This window comes from Dipteris shenzhenensis, chromosome 2, assembly GCF_047967505.1.
Source record: "Dipteris shenzhenensis isolate YYH24624 ecotype China chromosome 2, Dip_SZ_1.0, whole genome shotgun sequence".
Taxonomy (NCBI): Eukaryota; Viridiplantae; Streptophyta; class Polypodiopsida; order Gleicheniales; family Dipteridaceae; genus Dipteris; species Dipteris shenzhenensis.
Window position 1 is genome coordinate 18,410,711 of NC_141597.1, and position 19,653 is coordinate 18,430,363.

Sequence of the window (19,653 nt, forward strand, 5' to 3'; positions counted from 1 at the left end):
GATGAGATCACTTTGGACATGATACTCCTGGTTGACCTGTGGTTGACATGTGTCGATACATGGTTGCCTCGGATAGTACTCCTGGATGAACCTGTGTGATCGCATGGCTGACTTGTGTTGACACATGGTCAACATGTGGTCAACAGATGTCGTCATGTGGTCAACGCCTGTCGACAGGTGGTCGTCGTGTGGTAAGGTAACAGTGTTGTAGTATTGCATTGTTGTATAACCTCTTGAATTACTTCTTCTTTGCCCTTGCTTTTCATTTCTGAAATTATTTTCTCCAAAGAGGCAATGCGGAGCTTTGCATCTCTAGACTCTAAACTCTCGTTGTAGGAAATAGATTTGCTCATGTGGATTGGATTTGCTCTAGCATCTGTGGTAGGTCAAAGCATGATGGGATGGTGTTGAAGCTATGGTAGCGTACGCAGGCTTCTTCCTAGCTCGGGTTGTAGTGAGCAGTTTTGTTGTGAAGTCGGGGAGCGCCACCCCACAGGGGGGGCGCATCAGCTACCGCCCCACATGGGGGGCGCATCAGCTAGTCGAGGGCCACTTAGGGATGTAACGCCTTGGGCTGGGCTGAACCCTTGGCCCAACTTGCGGGTTAGACATAGCAAAGGGGCTTCAACACAAGCCACCTAGCTGTTGTTGCTACTGTTGAAGGCGACGCTTCATAAGTCGACCCTAGAAAGGCTACGCGAGGCTACGTTGTATTGTATGGGAGGCTACACAATTGTACGGCTGGGAGACTAAACGGGATGAGCAGGAGCGGAAGGGCTAGACGGGCTGAGCGGGAGTGGAAGGGCTAGGCCGGCTAGTACTAGATGGGCTGAGCATGAGCAGACAGGCTAGACGGGTTGAACAGAGACGGGATAGATGGGATAAGCAGGACGGGGGGGGGAGAGAGAGAGAGAGAGAGAAAGAAAGAAAGAAAGAAAGTGTATTATTGTCCACTAAAGGCCAAAATGGGCCCATGGGACATCAAGAACTCTGCATACAAGATAGCACAAAATCAACGTGCCACAAAGAAGAGGCATCGTCGAATATCATCTAAGTGCTACGCAATACAATGCAAGTGAAAGTACATAATGTCAAATCTGAGCCTAAATACAAAGTAAACTAGATGCAAGGAAACCGCCCCTAGGTGCAAAATGGGGGGATGAGTACAATATGCCAATGCAAAGATACAAGTCCAGGTGTCACGGAGTCTGAGAACCAAAATAATACTGGAAATCCTGTCCATCGACTCTGCCTCCTGCTATGAGAGTACAAATCTGAGCAAAGGTGAGGTGAGCGGCTGGTGGGGCGAGATCTCCATGAGTAAGTCTCCTCCGAAAAGCTGCCATCATCCTGGATCGTCTGGAGATGAAGCGATGAGTACGTCCCCTATGTAACAAGATCCTGCGGCGTCTACAAACCATCTCATATGTACATCCACAGGGTGGAGGCATGTGTCCTGTGTGAGCTCTGACCTCCTCGTGCTCCTCCTGGTCTCTGTCCTCTGGTATAGCGTGTGCCTGAGCTCTATCAGGCTGGGCTCTATCACGCTCCGGTCTGTGCTGATGGTCTCTGAGGTAGTCTCGTCGAAGCATAGTGGCCTCCCTGACATAAAGAGCTAGGCAATGCTGATCCTCGTAGTCCATCACTCGTGAGAGAGGTCCAAAGCCATCCGTGAAGAGACAGTGGAATCTACCTCTGAGCTCATAATATAGCGGGCATCTGCAAATGAAGTGCTCCTCTGACTCCACCTCTCCCATGGTGCAACAAGGGCAGATCCTGGTCTCTCGGCCTGGTCGCCGTCCATCCTCCATGCGTCGCATCCTACCAGCCTCTATCTCGAGCTGATGCGAAGAGACTCTAAGCTGGCCAAGGGCAATCCTCAGTGAGTGGGACATGTGGATACCTGTATAGCCTGGTGGAATGACAAATCCATCCTCTGAGATCCGAAGGAAGTGGTCACAGAAGAATGAAATCATAGAGCAGTTTTCTTGTATTAGAGGATACATATAATTGAGCCAGCTCTAAGAGAAGTATTTCTGATAGCAAGCATGGCCTCCGCAAAAGACTGACAGAGTTAAGTGGTTTGTGTCATTCATTTAATCGAGACACAATATGTAAAATTCCATAGTAATCCATACTCCCCTTCATTGTGAGCAGATGGAAGGAATATACTTTCCAATTTCTCATGTTCAGGCTCTTCAATAGCCTTTTTTTACTAAGTCAAGCTCACACTGTTTAAGAGCTATTGTGAACACACTTACATACTTGCTATTGAAGAAAGATCAGTACTAAATTAATCAGTATATTGACTTACAGCATTTATACGAAAAGGTCTGCTTGCAACATAATTTGATTTTAGGCATTCTGAGTGAACAAGAAAAAGGCCCCTTGCAAAGGATCCCACCTGTCAAAACAGTTTTTTCCATGAAATCATTCTTTGTCCAACTTTCTGTCTCCCATTGAACCAATTACATACAGCTTATGCATTAAGTCCACGAGAAGCTTGTCACCAGAAGGCCTTCTCCAGGACTGAGAAGGCTGCAAAGGTCCACACAAACACGGTCACCCATGCCTATTAGCTCAACTCGTTGCACAATTGCTGGTAGCAGGGACACCTTCTCCTGTACATGTGATGCAAGGTATGCCTGGCTTTGCACCAATCAGTACAGGTCAGTTGAAAGACATTAGGTGCAGCGTCCTTTTCTAAAACATAGACCAAAAGCGAGTTCTACCATCTGTAGACAACCCTAATATTTTACCTTCAGCTCAAAAACTTCAGATGGATCATCTGTCTGCAGCACAATCCCATCTGTACCTTTCTCCAAAGACTGCAAACAAGGAGATCCTTCACAAGATGATACCAGACCAGCCATATTTCTTATCCACAAACAGGTTTGACTGAGGATTTCTTACGACTAGATAAATCAGAGCAAAAGCATCTAAACTAGCTCTGGACCAGTTTTTGTTCATGAAGCATGTCCTTATGTCTCCTAGGAATCCAAGAGTATCTCTAAGAAAGCCCTTGGTTATAGGCATACCTCTAAAAAAATCTGGGCTTCGCTGGCCTTTTTTGTTGTAGCAAAGATTGACGTTTCACTGTTTTGGAAAGAAGCGATCATATTCTCTGCACTTATTATCTGCACCAATCTACTGCCATAGCATGTTATAACAACTTTGGAATGATATACGAAAGGTTTGACTCAACTGTGCTCCTTCCTAAAAAAATTAAAACTTTCAACAGAGAAGAAATTCAGATGAGTTAGTCACCAACCGACCTGCCACTCTTGAGCATCCATGATCACAACATCTGTCTTTCCACATAACTCTTCCAAACCTTGCAAATCCTCTGCACAAGAGACTTCTCTGATCAAAGCAACCCGTTCATTGTTGATGTCACAAAGTTGTCCATTGTTAAGAAACAGAGGCTTAATATTTGCCATTGCTGCAAAAAATAAAAAAGATCAAGATGTGAGAGCCATTGCTGCAAAAAATGAAAAAAGATCAAGATGCGAGTATCATCATTAATTACAGATGCTTGAGCATCACGATATAACCGAATTTATACAACTTTAAGATTTTAAACAGAAAGTTAAAACGTGCCCAACGGAAAAGAATAAAACTGCATTCTTGGTTCTCCAGCCCCATCTCCATCAATTGGTATCAAGCCTCTCCAGCCCTTACTACGGTACTATGTACACTCACTGCTGCTGCCACAAGTGCGAATCATCATACAACTGCTGCGCCTACATTCACGACCTGCCATACGGTATCAGCTTGAATCAGCCATACAATCTCATGACCCATCATACTTTAGTCGATGTACAATCATGCTACCTTGCCATACAACATATGCTCTAGTCTGCGTGAGCTTCTGTACACGCACAAACAATTGTATAGGCATTATCCATACAGTTGGACCTGACATATTGTACCTGAGCCATACAATCATACCTGCCATACAACCATACAATAGTGCAATTGACGTTCGTACTATTGTACCTGCTTATGTTTGTACTGCCATACCTGCAACAGCAGATCCATCATTGAAATTGTCGTAATTTGAAGATTACACCTAGTACAGGTGTTTGAAACTCGTTAAAGCTTGCACAGTCAGATATGAGAAGATCTGAATTTCTTCATTCAGTTTGGAATAGTTCGGGGCTTTTGCCTCAAATCCATTTCCTTGCAAGATTTGACATGTTCTGTCATTTTTCCACTCAAATTTGAGTGAGACTGCCTCACTTTTGGTCGTTTGCAGGGTTTGGCAATTTGGGTTGATTTGTTGCAGATTCAGTGAGATTTGCAGACATTTATAGGAACATTGCACATTTTGCAGGCAGTCCAATGGCATTTTGGCATTTGCAAATTTTCGCCTTCCCACGAAAAGTACTTTAAATCAGGGTTTGTACCAACTGGACAAACATGACAGCAGCATGTGTGTGGCATCAATTACTTCAGCAATGAAAAATGCAGAATTATGGCATGTAAGATATGGCCCATGTGTGTAGACTAGGGCAAGCAATGGAGGTGGAATGCTGTAATGAATTGCAGGAATGAGCGAAAAAGGACAAAGGACACCCAATATAATGAAACCCTAGGACAGGGTGTCCTAGTAGTACCTAGTGTGTTAACTGGCACATGTCATAAGTGCCCTAATTGTCCTAACTGCCTATATCTAGGCCTACAAGGCACATACCAGGGAACAAAAGGCACCAATGGATAGCCCAAGGGATGGCCTACAAACTCCCCTCCATGGTATGGGCTTAAGTATCTTGGACACGTCTCAAAATACCTGAAGAACTAATGTCATGGTTGCACATGTTCATCCTGTATGGATATAGCAACCTATGACTGTACAAAGCATAATAGATCAAGTTACAAAAGGTACCAAGTTCAAAGCTTGCCGGAAAGCTTCAAACTTAGGTCGAGGAAGAGCTTCGTAAAGAGATCTGCCAAGTTATCTTTAGTGGGAAAATAAAACAATTCAATATCACCTGCTGACAATCTCTCTCTGACATGGTAATAATGAACCTCAATATGCTTTGTGCGGGCATGGAAAACTGGATTCCGTGCAACAGCCAAAGCACTTTGACAATTAGTGAAGATGACGGTAGGAGTTGTCTGACATACATGAAGATCTACAAGCAACTTCTGGAGCCAAACACACTTCACTGTAGCTATAAAAGCTGCTCTGTACTCAACCTCACAGCTGGAAGTAGCAACTGTATTCTGCTTCTTGCTGAACCAAGAGATGCATAAAGTACCAAGCATGAAACGATTGCCACTATGTGATACACAGGTGTCGAAACATCCATCCCAATCACTATCAGTGAATCCATGCATGACAAGTGAAGAATGGACCTTGTAGAGAAGGACCAAATGTTGAGTGCCTTTGAGATACCAGAAGACATGCTTCACGGCCTGCCAATGATGTGTAGGGGGGCTGTGCATGTATCTACTCAACTGTGAGACAATATATTGAAGATCTGGCCTAGTTGGCATAAATAAATCAAACAACCAACTGCCTACTGATAGAGAGTGATATCACATGCACTACTTTCATCCTTAGATGAGAAATAAAAACCAAGCTCTAATGGTGTGGATACTGGCTTGCAATCCTCAAACTGAAAACGTTACAAAAGCTGTCTAACGTACTTGGATTGTGATATGAAAATACCCCCCTCACTGCTAGCAAATTGAATGCCCAAATAATTATGCAAAGGACCAAGACCTAACATAGCAAATGACTTCTGCAAGTCAAGCTTAAAAGCTGCAATTTGCTCAGCATATGTCCCAGTAACAAGCATGTCATCCACATAGAGTACTAAAATCAGCAAATCTGTCCCACTCTTGCAGGGATGTGAAGTATAGCCTCTGTAGGGCTGTTCTGAAAGCCAAGACTTCATAAATGAGCATGTATCCTTGAATATCAAGCCCGGGGTGCCTATTTCAATCCATAAAGGGCTTTCTTCAACCGGCATACCTTTCTATCAAAACCTTCAACCTCAAAGCCCAAGAGATTAGGTAACACAAACTTCCTCTTGCAAGTGCCTATGAAGAAATGTTGTGTTAATACCAAGCTGATGTACCTCCCAATGAAAGTAGGCAGCAAAAGCAATAACAATCCTAATAGTGGTGCTCTTGGAAGTGGGGGCAAAAGTTTCTTCAAAGTCAATGCATTGTTGTTGTGCATAGCCCTTAGCAACAAGGCGGGCTTTGTAACAGTCCACTGAACCATTAACTTTCTGTTTGACCTTGCATACCCACTTAGTTCCAATGGCATCCTTGCCAAGAGGCAAATATCACAATTCCCAAGTTTCATTCTGATGTATTGAATCCAATTCAGCTTGCATGGCCTGCAACCAACAATCATTTTCAAAGGCATCCTTATGGCACAGTGGCCCTTCATTGCATGCTGTAGCAACCAATGCAAAAGCAACCAAATTACCATGTTCTTTTTTAACAGCTACTCTAGTACGGGCTGGCAAAGGAGCATCTTGTTTGCTGTCTTTGAAAGTGTCAAACAGCCAACGAGAAAGTCTTTTGGGCTCCTGAATTTCAGCTCTTTCTTGGTCAATGGCCCTTAGCATGATATCCTTATCAATATCCTTATCAATCAGAGACATATCAGGCTGTAAATGTTGCTGGTTTTCAGACTGCACAAGTGGCTGTAAATGACCATTAGAAGGAGGAGAAGGAACCTCAGATGTAGCATCATCATGGGGGTCTGACTGAAACAAAGGTATCAAGCTGTCAAAAATATATGATGCATCAACTATGGGCTGTTTTTGACAATCCAGCAAAGGCATGGATGATGAATCATCAAAAACAACATCTCTACTAACAAAAACCTTTCCCGTGCGGGGGTGATAGAGCTTGTAGCCCTTGCTTTCTAAGCTGTACCCACAAAAAATGCATTTGACAGATCTGTCATCCAACTTTGTCCTTGTTTTTGACACTCCAGAGGCTGCGAGCACAGTGCTCAAAGCTGAGTTTTTACACCTGGGACACAAGAAGATCTTTAACACCTTTGATATTGGTTTCGACCCAGTGGAGGCAGATAAGGAAATCTTTTCGCTCTTCATCAGATTTCCCAGGATTCCCCAGGTTTACCATCGACTTCTTTCTGTTATTGGGGAGCATTTCGGCACGGTTGCTGAGATCCCACCCCTCCCTGGGTTGCCATTGACTACAGCAGAGGCACCCAAGGCTGATGGGGTACCTAGAGTTAGGGTCCTCTGTAAGGATCCTAACCTCACGATGGACCATGTTATGATCCAGCGCTCGGATGGTTCCTTTTTTCGCCAGAGAGTAGAGATTACAAGCAGGCAGGACCAGTGCAGAATATGCAGGACCATTGGACACTTTGCCAGGAATTGCCCCAGGAAGAAGAAAAGGCCCAAGAAGCCCTCTAGTACAACTACCGCCCCACGGTCTCGACAGGGGGGTGGTACAAGTCCAGCACCTGCTCCTCGACCTCCACATGGTGGTCCTTCTCAGGATGGTGTTATAGCTCCTACTCGCCAGAGTGCTCCTCCACTGAGCGCTCCTTTGATACTGCCACCTTCTACCTCAGGTGCCTCTCGGCCTTCTACCTCAGGGGCACCCGATGCATAACAGTGGGTTCCGGTTCGTGTGCAGATTCCTCCTCCAGTTCACGAGGATACACTAGTGGACTCTGCTTCACCTCGGGCTATCCCTCTAGTCTCACCTCACACAGTCCGAAACGCTTTAGCTATGACCTCCTCCCCGATTGCAGCTTCTCCCCTAGAACCAGTAGTGCCAGACACTCTCCTCGAGGCAGTAGAGGTCTCCGCAGCTGGGCAGACACAGGATCGAGAGCAGTCCTCACGTCCTCCCTTGGATAGGGGAAAGGGGATGGTTTACACTATTGATCCTCTTCCCTCAGAAGGGATCCTTCGCACTCCGGTGTCTGGCCTGATTCACAGGAACTCATTTTCAGCTCTGGCAGATGCTTCAGATTTCCCAGAGAAGGAGTTTGTGCTCTCTACTTTTGGTGAGCCAATGATTGGGTTTCCTGTTGACAGGGCTTCCTCGTCAGGTGGTAGGGTTCTTTCCCCTATTGATTTTCTGCCACTTGGTTCCATTCCTTGCTCCTCAAGCAGGAGGTCTTTCCTTGTTGAGGGGTTTGTTTCCACCACTAGGTCGTGTAAGGTGTTCCACTCTACATCCTCCCGTCGATGAGGATTATTAACTGGAACATACAGGGCCTAGGTGGCGTCCCACATTGCCACCACAGACAGTTGATCCGAGATCAGCTTCATCGAGGTGTTATTGGGGGTTCCATTGATATCTTATTTATTCAGGAGCACAAACTGGATTCTAGATATTGTGCCAAGTCATGCAAGTTGCTTTCTGGCCATACATTTTGGTCGCCTGCCTTGGGCACTAGGGGTGGCACTTCTACTTTAGTTTCGCAGTCGGTTCTCCCCTCAGTTGTTGGACACGGAGTCATTATTCCCTCTAGGACTCAGTGGATTATTCTCTTGATTGGAGGGCATAAGGTTGGTTTCCTTAACCTATATGCCTCCAACATTAGAGGGGAACGTGTCATTATGTGGAAGGATTTGCTCTCCTGGGCCCCCATTGCGGATTCATGGGTGATTAGAGGTGACTTTAACATGGTTGAGTTACCATCAAACAAAAAAGGGGGTAGACAAGGAGGACTTCACTCTTTGGAGAGAGCAGCTTGGGATGCCTTCCTTTTTCACTACTGTGGCAGAGATACTTGGTTGAACGATGCCTTTCTTATTCAGCCACAGTCCCTCCTGTTCTCTTTGTCGAACAGGAGGCAGCAGATGCCTATTCATGCATGCATTGACAAATTCTTTGTAGATGATTGGGCACTAGACAGAGGTGGATCGGTATGCATTGCTGCTGGGGTTTCCACTTCAAAACACTTTCCTGTTGTGCTGGCTATCTCAAAGCCTCACTTGAGAGGCCGGTCTGCCAGCATCAAGATTCCAGATGCCTTGTACACAGAGGAGGACCTTACAGAGGTAGCCCTGCAAATATGGGTTTCTCATGTCTAGGGTGGGCAGCCATATTCATCACATGTAGTTGCTGCCCTTTCTGGTATTAGCGACTTCTACCACTCAGCTGCTTGTACCAGGAGACGAGATATTCTCAGACGTGAGATTGGTGTTCGCCAACAATTGGCAGCTTTGCAGAGGGAAGAGCAGAAACAGCCTTCAGATGCTTGGATTCAGGAGCGCCTTGCTACAGCAAGGACTCATCAGCAGATATTGCTTGATCAGAGAGCATAGTATGCCTTTCATGCACGGGAGTCCTTCTGGATTCAGATGGGTGGCAAAGTCAATAAACACTTTTTCTCTACTCTTGGCCCTAGAAATAGTAGAGAGAGTCTATCCCAGCTTATTGACTCACATGGGGTTTTACAGACAGATCCAGATGATGTCATGCGCATAGCTTCAGATTTTTATGCCGCCCTTCTTACTGCAGATCCTGACACACAGGATAGAGAGGATGCTAGACAGGCTATTTGGCAAAGCATCCCCTTGGTGGTGAAACCGGATATGCATGTTTTGCTTGATGCACCTTTCACCAACACAGAGCTCAAGACTACACTTTCAGCCCTTCACAAGGGCAAGTGCCCAGGTTCGGATGGCCTCACCCCTTCTTTTTTCATTGCATTTTGGGATATGATTGGAGACTACATTACGTCAGCCCTGCAGGGCATTTGGGACTCTGGCGAGATGCCCAGGACGCTCACAGAGGGTCTCATCCACCTTATCCCGAAAGGAGGTTGTAGAAATTAAGTGTCCTAGTGGAGGCCTATCACACTTTTGGGGGCATGTTACAAGATTCTGGCCAAGGCAATCAGCCTCCGATTGCAGCCCCTTCTCCCAGATCTTATTCATGACACTCAGACAGGATTTGTGCATGGCAGAAGTATCTTTGATAACATTTTCTCTTTTTGGGAAGCTTCAGAGGGCCATGCGGAGCGGCTAGAATCTAGCCATTCTACTCTTGGATTTTGAGAAAGCTTATGACAAAGTAGATTGGGGTTTTTTGGAGCGCACTCTTCTACGTTTTGGCTTTACTGATGCTTGGATCAGAGGTGTTTCCTCTTTGTACAGATCAGCCCACAGCCAGGTACTTATTGGTGGGGTAAGGGGTGAGAGATTTCAGATTTCCAGTTCAGTCCGTCAGGGATGCCCCCTTGCTCCTTTTCTTTTTTTATTCGTGGCTGAAGCTATAAGTATCTATGTTAGATCTCAAGCTCACATCTTTGGGCTAAGACTTCCCATCAGAAGGGAAGAGGAGCTACTTGACAGTGAGTTGGCAAATGACACAGCAATTTACTTGGATGCTACACCATAGACGCTCACTTCTTTCAGGACAGCATTGGATTTATTTTGCTTGGTGGCGGGGGTGCAGATAAATTGGCATAAATCCAATGGCTTTTGGATCAGTGATGAGGACACTCCAGTTTGGGGGCTTGACATAGGATTCAGTTGGGTTCAAAGGGGTGTGCCTTTCAGGTATTTGGGCTACCAGGTCGGCTTGGATATTTCTTCCACGCAGCAATTTGCTCCCGTGTTGGAGAGCATCAAGAGGAAGCTCCTTTTTTGGAGCTCAGCTAAGCTGGATCTTGCCTCTAGAGTTGTGGTGGTCAACCAGGTCCTCTTGGCCACGGCCTAGTTTGTTTGTTCATGTTGGTGCCGTTCTAGGGACTGCATCACTCAGCTCAGTAGACCAATCAGAAATTTTCTTTGGAGTGGGCTAAATGGCATAGCAGATCCGTTAGCCAGCGTGGCTTGGGAGACCCTCATCCTCCCTTCACAGGAAGGGGGTCTCAATATTATTGATCCAGATTTACAGTGCAAAGCTTTACTCTGCAAGATGGTGGTGCGAGAACTTATGCCAGGGCAGGAGCCGTGGAAGGAATTTCTTATTAGCAGCATACAGACGTGCAATACAGACGTGCACAACTTCTTTAGGAGGAGACTAGATGAGCAGTATTAGGTGGATTTTCACCACAACACACCTCAGATCACCTTCATCCCCTCTCATGGTTGCCATACTAAAAGCATGGGCCAGTTTCAGGAGCACTCTTCGGTGGATTCCTCCTTCCTCTCGTGAAGAGATTGATAGGCAACCGGTCATGTGGAATGACAGTATATTGGATGATCATGGCAGACCACTTGGTGCCTCACTCTACATGCAGTGGTCCAGGTGGGAGAGGGGACCTGCATTATCTTTGGGGTCATGGAAAGCTTTTCGCAAGCTTCCAGAGGAGACCAAATCTCAGTTGACAAGACATCTCATAGGGAGTGCAAGGAGGATCTTGCAGATTGAGGCAGCCCTTCCAGTGGATTGGGTAGACACAGATGATATGCCACTCACTTGCTCCACTTGGGCAAGTACTTTTACGAGAGGTGGTGTTCCTCTTCAGGTTTTGGCCTTTCGAGATGCACATGAGGATGCTTTAGTTTTTAGTGTGCATGATGGTGGCAGATTGCTCAGGTCCACAGAGGACATCTTGCTTGAGTCTACTTTTCAGCCTATCAGAGTTGTAGGGCTTTTGGTGCAGGGATCAGATTCAGAGTCGTTCCTCGACCCAGACCCCCGGCTACTCTCCACCAGATCTTGGAGGCTTTGGCTCTACAGGGGAGTTCCCATTAGGTATGCCTCTCTGCTTTGGAGACTATTCAACATTGCTTATGGGATTGCAGACAGGCGAGGATGATTTAGATGGGGGTAGCCAGGATTTTCAGTCACTTTGCCCACTCCCCATTCTTTATGACATGGGGCTCAGTGGCTTGGCTCTCTCTTACAGGGCCTCAAGTATTCTATGAGAGACTTGACTCCTCCCGGGCCATTTCGATTCAACGTCTTCAGGTTGAGTCTTGTTCGTTGGATGTGATACCACACCTTCCTTTTGCAGCAGTACATGCCTCTGTGGATACCTCTTGGGAGATTCTAGTGAGCATAGCATCCTGGCATATCTGGAGAGCCAGATGCGCAGAGGCATTGGAGGGAACTCAGGTTCATCCCTCACACACATTGGCTAGTATCTGGACAGACACCGTACATACTTTGATGGCCGTATGGACGAGTATGCAGGGAAACTCCTGCGCAGCCTCAGCTAGGAGGGCTTCTTTCTTCAAGGAATGGAAGGATTCTCCTTTCTTCTCTGAGACTCCTACAGGGTTGAGGTGGCACTTTCAGCCTCAGCCTTGGTTGTTTTCCACCTCACTTTGAGGGGGTTTATTTATCCTCATGATTTCATGATGTATTCTGCTTAGAGCTTGCTCTCACGGGTTTTTTCTTTTACTTAATAGAAGTCTATTTCTTGAAAAAAAAAAAATCATCAAAGTCACAAAATAGTAAAATCCACCTATGGCTGCAACTCTCATGGGACTACCAACATCAGTGTGAACCAAATACAACTTGCGGGGTGCGCCAACTCTCCCATCCTTGGAAAATGCAAAACGGTGCATCTTTCCAAGTGAGCATGCTTCACAGACATGCTTTGAAGGCATATGCATCCTAGAAAGATCAACAACCATATCTTCTTTATGCAACTTTGCCAAAGCTCCTAAGTTGAGGTGTCCAAAACTCACGCCATAAATGAGTATCTAGCATGGTAGAAGCATCAACAACACTAGGGACAGTGGCAGCCTTCACATAGATAAATCTTCTCAGAGGCCCCCCTTACGAGGAAGGGTTCCCCCTTGATGAGGAGCCTCCACAGGGTCTAGCAAAGACTGGCAAGGGTTCTCATTCGTGCTCCGCCCGGATGCAGAGAGGAGTTTGAGTGTCAACCCCTTATGTGGCACCCAGAGATCAGAGATCAGGAGGGGCGTATGCTCGGACAGCAAACTCACACTGGTTGGGCACAATGGGACAATGGGACAATGGTCCAACCGGGTCCTTTGGCCGTTGGAGCAGATTACCCATGGAGGCAAAAGGCGAGGCTTGACGCCCTAGCGCATCTGCGAGGGGTAGGGCAACGGATGAGCGAGATTGACTTAGCCATTCCTGAGTCTTGGTGGGAGGGACTTCGCGTTTGGAGAGACAGCAGATGGTTGGGGCAATTTTCTCATACTGGTGTCCCCTTGAGGATGTTGATGCAGCGAGGCAGCACACACCCCAGCTTCTTCCGTGTATGACCTGGAGGCCTACTTCCGCCACTCATTGAGAGAGACCTTGAGATGGATGGGAGTCTTGATGGGATTCACTGGCAGATGATCAAAGTGGTGGGATGTTTGGGGAAGGAGTGGCACATTGACCCTCCCAGAATCTCAGAGCAGAATGCCCCTGGATGGCGCCTTTGGCTATGGGAAGGTAGACCCTTGAGGGAGGTCTAGTGGGATCCGAGAGAGTGGTTCTGGCCTTCCAGGGGCGGCCTAGCCGAGCAGGTGGATGAGGTGCCCTTCTTTTCCTATACCACACGGATTGGCAAGAGGCTTCAAATGGACTCGTCGAGGTGGACCCCCTCGAGGGAGAGGCATTGGGTGACCCAGAGAGTGCCCCGGGATGTTCGCTCCAGGTTTTGGACGCTGTTATGGTCCAATTTGCAGCCAAGGAAGATATCCTACTTCTTCTGGCTGGCCACCCACGGAGGCTTGCCCATCGGACCGTGGTTGGAGCAGATGCGAGTGGAGGGGCAGTGCCATTGCTGTTCCGATGGTCTCCTGGAGACTATCTCGCACTGCCTGTGGAGCTGTCGTAGCGCAGCAAGGATTTGGATGGGAGCCCTCAAGATCATGACACGTATGCAGAATCTTCAGAGAGACTACACCTAGGGGATGGTGGCCTGGTTGACAGAGGAAAGACATGCGTTTCAGATTGATGAGATCTCCCCAGCCTACTGATACAGGGTCAGAGCATCCAGAGGATAGCACTCCATTAGGCAGTCCCTCCTGACAGCCTAGCTCCTCCTCCTCCTAGGGAGGACAGCGTTTGGGAGGTGGTAGCCAGCATCACTGCATGGAACATTTGGGTGGCTTGTTGCCATCTAATAATGGGTGAGGTGAGCACCCGATTCCACCCTCGGCTACCCTAGTTGCCATCTGGCAGGACATCATATACACACTACAATCCACCTAGGAGTGTGGGACTCCAGGCTCTAGGGCGACTATTGAGAGGCGTGCTCGTTTCTGCAAGGCTTGGCCTGCAGGAGTTTTCCTCATCTTCACCCCGTGAGGGATTCATTGGTTGTATAGTCCCCCCACTTGGCTGTTAGCCCCAGTACCAAAGATCCCCTAGGCAGTGAGCTGGGTTTCTCTAGAACAGGCCAGTTCTTTCTTTCATCCTTTTCCGGTTTTTTCCATACTCAACACCTTTTGGGCTGCTGTCTTGTATGAAATCTTTCAAGCATTAATAGAAGGTTCCTTTCTTTGGAGAAGCATCAACAGCATAAGTATCTGCATCTACAAGTCCAGCATCATCCAAGCATCTGTCATATGCATCAAGTCTGTTGTTATGCTCAAGCTGAGATAACATGACCTCGGAAGGATCGGTGGATATTTTCCTTTAGAGGACCAACTTTCTGTATTATATTTTATTGCGCTTCAAGCATATGGTTAAAGAAATCAATGTCAAGGTTCTTGGTGAGGGAGAATTGACATTGACTAAATGGTTCTAAAGGTCAGGGGTCTAGGGGCATCAAATTATGTAATTGCCAATGGGCAAATGGAATTTAATGGAGCTCCAAGAGAGGGGTATATGGTGCACCAAGGATTGACCCTAGAATTGTGACATATGGTATGTAGAATCATCTAGGCAATTGTGGGCTTCGTGTATAGCATGCAGGTGGAACACACGTACGTGAATAGAAAATACGAGCTTACTGTCACAGAGATTGGTTGGGTGGAACAATTGAGTGTCATAGCCCGTGATTTTCTTGAATTGAGTTGTGGTTTGTGTCATTTGGAATCAGAGCCGAGGCTATGTTCAGTCGCTAGATGTTTATGCGGCTTGTGATGGTCAACAAACGTTGTTGTAGTACTGATAATCTACGGATTTCCATATGCAAGTAATTCGGAGAAGTCTTTAACGACTGTTTTGCCGTGATGACCAGAGAAGAAATTATGACGTGTTGATGGCGTTTTATTTGTAGTCACAAGGTTTTCTGGTGAAGGCAGCACGCAAGGCATATGACGAGTAAATGTGAGCAACGAATGGGGTTCATAGCGTATGGGTTGAAGGCTTGTGCACTTGAATCAGAAGATGGTCGACCAGCAGCTATCAGGTTCTGGCAGAAGGAGGCTGCCACTGACTGCCTTCCAGCACCAGAAAGAATCACGAGAAAAGACAACCAGCAATCTGCAACCAACCAGCCATGAGGTCGTCCACCAAACTGAGGATTTCAGCCCATAGCAATCTCCGATTTCAGTCTGCAAGAACTAGACAGGAGCCAGGAGTTAGGCGACCAGAAATACGGCCTCAAAGAGTGAAAAAGAAGCAATCTGTCATGAAGAATGTCGAGAAAAGCATCAGAAAAGGCTAAGAATGGAGACACCCAGGCCCAGGGAGCATGCCAGCAACAGGAAACACCAGCCGAAGAAGATCTGTCGCGAAAAACTCAGCAAAAACGCCTTCAGCCAGCAACAAGAGAGCTCCACAAATCCGCACTCTCTCCAAAAAGACTCTCTGGTAGGGATGAAGACCCAGAACAGCAGGATAGGGTAGGATAGGGCTCCAAGACCTTCCAGGTGCTTCCAGATGGGACACACAGGCACCACAAGTCAAGCATACAGCCCAAGTACACACACACACACAAGACACATGGCAAAGTGGATGTGGGAATTTAATGGCTCTAGGGGGTCACTTTTTAGACATGACCCTAGTGAATGGAACCTCTAGGGGGTCACTTTTTAAAGCATGACCCTAGTGAATGGAACCTCTAGGAGGTCACTTTTTAAAGCATGACCCTACTGCATGGAACCAAGCTAATAGCACTAGGAATTACACTTGTTGCACACTTAATCATAGGTGCCCTTTGGACATTAATTAATGCCCCTAGCCCGGCACCCCTAGGCCAAATTCAGTGGCGGTTAGTTTAATCACTTCGCCCCATGACACATGTCTATGAAGGACGCACTTTGGGAAAGATGCATAGGAATGCTTTTTCAAGAGATAAATCTGTTAGAGCTGAAAGAAAATCGCAGCTCACACATAGTGATGTGTATTAGGACACCATCTTTGGGACAGCATTTGTATCCAGGCTCGGAGCTGACCCTTCTTGCCCTCGCTGCCTTTCTGCTTTGGAGACAATACAGCACTGCCTTTGGGATTGCAGACAAGCGAGAATCATATGGAAGGGGATTGCAAGACTTTTCAGCACTTTTGTTCGCCTACCTTTCTATATGACCTGGGGATCAGTGGCTTGGCTTACTCTTTCAGGGCCCCAGGTATTTTTTGAGAGACTTGATTCCTCTTGGGCTCTTCACATCCGACGACACCTTGTGGAGTCGTGCTCTCTAGAGGATATTCCAGCCACTCTTTTCAGGGCTGCTCACTCCTCGGTCGACTCTCCATGGGAGATCCTAGCTAGCATTGCAGCATGGCACATTTGGAGAGCCAGATGCACTGAGGCTTTGGAGGGTTCTCAGGTTCACCCTTCTCAGATCTTGGCCAGTACTTGGACAGATACGATACACACTCTGATGGCCATTTGGGTGACCATGCAGGGATCATCTCGAGCAGCCTCCTCCAAGAGAGTTACTTTTCTCAGCGATTGGAGAGACTCTCCCTTCTTTGCTGAGACTTCTATAGGGTTGAGATGGCATTTTCAGCCTCAGCCTTGGTTTCTTTCTACCTCATTCCTTTGAGGTTTTTTTTATTACATGCTTAGCATGGTGTATTTTCGCACAGAGCTTGCTCTAGCGGGTTTCCTTCTTACTTAATAGAAGTCTCTTTTTTTTTCTTTTTTTTTTTAAAAAGCCAAATCTGAAGTGTTCTCATGCTTTCAGAGGTGGCTGAATATGGTTGAGAATGAATCAGAAATGCAAGCTTGTCACCCTCAACACAGATAGGGAGGGAGAGTATATGTCAAAGGAGTTTGATGTATTTTTGTCTTCACGAGGTATTGTTCACTCATGCACTACTCCTTACACTCCTCAGCATAATCATGTTCTTGAAAGAAAGAACAGGTCCACTATGGAGATGGCCAGATGCATGCTTAAGGCCAAATCCTTGCCCAATAAATTCTAGCTTGATGCATTGATGTGTGCCAACTATGTGCTGAATAGATCACCTACAAGGGCATTGAGGACGGTTACACCTTATGAAGCATGGAAAGGCTAGGAAGCCTTTACTTTCACACATGAGAGTTTTTTGGTCTCTTGCATATTTTCATGTACCATCTCAGTTGAGACATAAGCTTGATGATAAGGCAATCAAATGCATATTTATTGGTTACAGTCAAGAGAGAAGAGGGTATCAGTTGTACCAACCAAATACTGGGAAGATTATTGTCAGTAGAGATGTCATCTTTGCTGAACATTCAGCTTCTCCTCTTGTGGACTGCAAAGGTAAGCCAGAAGGTGACATGTTTGATGCCTTTGACTCTTGCTTAACTCTTCTTTCCTCAGAGGAGAACTTTGACCAGCAACATGAGCATCCTGCAAGCCCTCCAACAAGCAATGATCAGCCAGCACCCCATGCTGATTTGCAGGTTTCTCTTCCAGCACAAAATCATCCCACTATTCATGATGCAGTGATTGAAGAAAGAGCTGTCAATAGATAGCAAAGGCAAGTTTCCAGATGGCTTCTTGACACACTGAGGGACAGCAAACAAGATCAACCTCTTGTTGCCTGGACAAGATCAGGGAATAGACAGATGCATGGTCACTTTCTTGAGTTTGCACTCCTTGCTACAGCTTGCAATGAAGAGCCTTTGTGCCATAAAGATGCTTTTGACAGCCAAGAGTGGATGGATGCAATGAGAGCTGAGCTATAATCTATTGCCAAAAATGACACATGGGAATTAGTAGATCTCCCTCCCAGCAAGCATGCCATTGGTACCCGGTGGGTCTACAATTTAAAAAGGAAATCTGATGGCAACATAGATCGACACAAAGCCCGTCTTGTTGCAAAAGGGTATGCCCAACAACAAGGCATTGACTTTGAGGAGACCTTTGCTCCCACTTCCAGGATTACTACTATTAGATGTGTCATTGCCATTGCAGCCCATCACCATTGGCAAGTGCACCAGCTTGACATCAAGACTGCCTTTCTTCACGAGGATCTGCAGGAAGAAGTTTATGTGACACAACCTCCTGGCTTTGAGATTGTTGGCTCTGAAAACAAGGTATGCTGGCTGAGAAAAGCCCTTTATGGTTTGAAGCAGGCACCCAAGGCATGGTATGCTAAAATTCATGCACACTTACTGTCCTTTGGTTTTCAAAATAGCCCCACAGAGCCCACTCTTTATGTCCATGGGAGTGGATCTGATTTTTTTAGTGCTGATTTTATATGTGGATGACATGCTGATCACGGGCCCTGATACTCAGCATATTGCAGCTTTCAAGGCTTATTTGCAGCAAGCTTTTGAAATGTCAGACATGGGACAGCTGCACTATTATTTGGGCATTCAGTTTGCTCATGTTGAGGGGGGTATTATGATGTCACAGTCGAAGAATATTGGACAGCTCCTTGATTGTTTTCAGTTTGAGGATTGCAAGCCCATCTCTACTCTAGTGGACCCTGGCTTCAAATTTTCAGCTCATGATGGGAGCCCACCATGTGATACCACTCTTTACCAGCACGTTGTTGGATGTCTCATTTACTTATGCCACACCAGACCTGACTTACAGTATGCAGTATCCCAGCTCAGTAGGTTCATGCACATGCTCAGTTCACAGCATTGGCAGGTAGTGAAGAGTCTTCAGATATCTCAGAGGCACTCAGGATTTAGCCCTGTTCTATGGTGATCAAGGTTCACTTACCATGCATGCTTACACGGATAGTGACTGGGCAGGTTGTTCCGACACCAGAGTGTCACATACCGGCAACTGTTTTTTGCTTGGCAGTTCATGGATGAGGCTGAGTATAGGGCAGCCTTCACCGCTACAGGAGAGTGTGTCTGGCTTCGACAATTACTTACAGATCTTGGTATTCGCCAGACATCCTCCACTATGGTCTACACTGATATCCCAAGTGCTTTGGCCATTGCGCGTAATCCAGTGTTTCATGTGCGTACCAAGCACATTAAAGTTCACTATCATTATGTTCGAGAGCGGTTGTCAGTAGGAGACATAGAGTTGTCCTACCTTCCCACAGAGGACAACATAGCAAATATGTTTACAAAGGCACTTCCTTGTCCCAAGTTCGAAGTCTTTCTTCAGGTACTCACACTTGGACTCATTTACTCTAGGACACTCACACTAGGAATCCGATGTCCAAGAAACCTGCCTTCGGAGCTAGGGTGAGTGGCTCTGGAAGACAAACATGATGGTGACATCTAGACTATGCATCCCATGGGATCTCAGAGGCTAAAGTTTGAGCATGATTTAGAGGTTGAACTAAGCACTCTCATGGCTTAAGATACAGCATGATTAGAGGTTCATGTCTACGCATGGATGCATGACCAGCTTATAGGTTAGGGAAATGCATCAACATCCTGAGACTCGGTCAAGCCTGATACGAAAACACTAT

At 46.5% G+C, this 19,653-nt stretch overlaps 1 protein-coding gene across 3 annotated transcripts in view; it reads right to left on the reverse strand.

Annotated features, from left to right (window-relative positions):
- The window catches only part of LOC147904422 (3-dehydroquinate synthase), an 88,070-nt gene that overhangs the window by 20,979 nt on the left and 47,438 nt on the right, over positions 1-19,653 (reverse strand). For 2 of the 3 annotated variants that reach the window (XM_087394306.1, XM_087394314.1), the window contains exons 3-7: positions 3,276-3,442; positions 3,039-3,137; positions 2,760-2,828; positions 2,511-2,645; positions 2,315-2,404 (exon numbers count right to left, since the gene is read on the reverse strand). In XM_087394306.1, coding sequence (XP_087250432.1) covers positions 2,315-2,404; positions 2,511-2,645; positions 2,760-2,828; positions 3,039-3,137; positions 3,276-3,442 — 560 coding nt within the window. The remainder of the gene's footprint in view (positions 1-2,314; positions 2,405-2,510; positions 2,646-2,759; positions 2,829-3,038; positions 3,138-3,275; positions 3,443-19,653) is intronic. The other variant, XM_087394311.1, reaches the window with a different exon arrangement.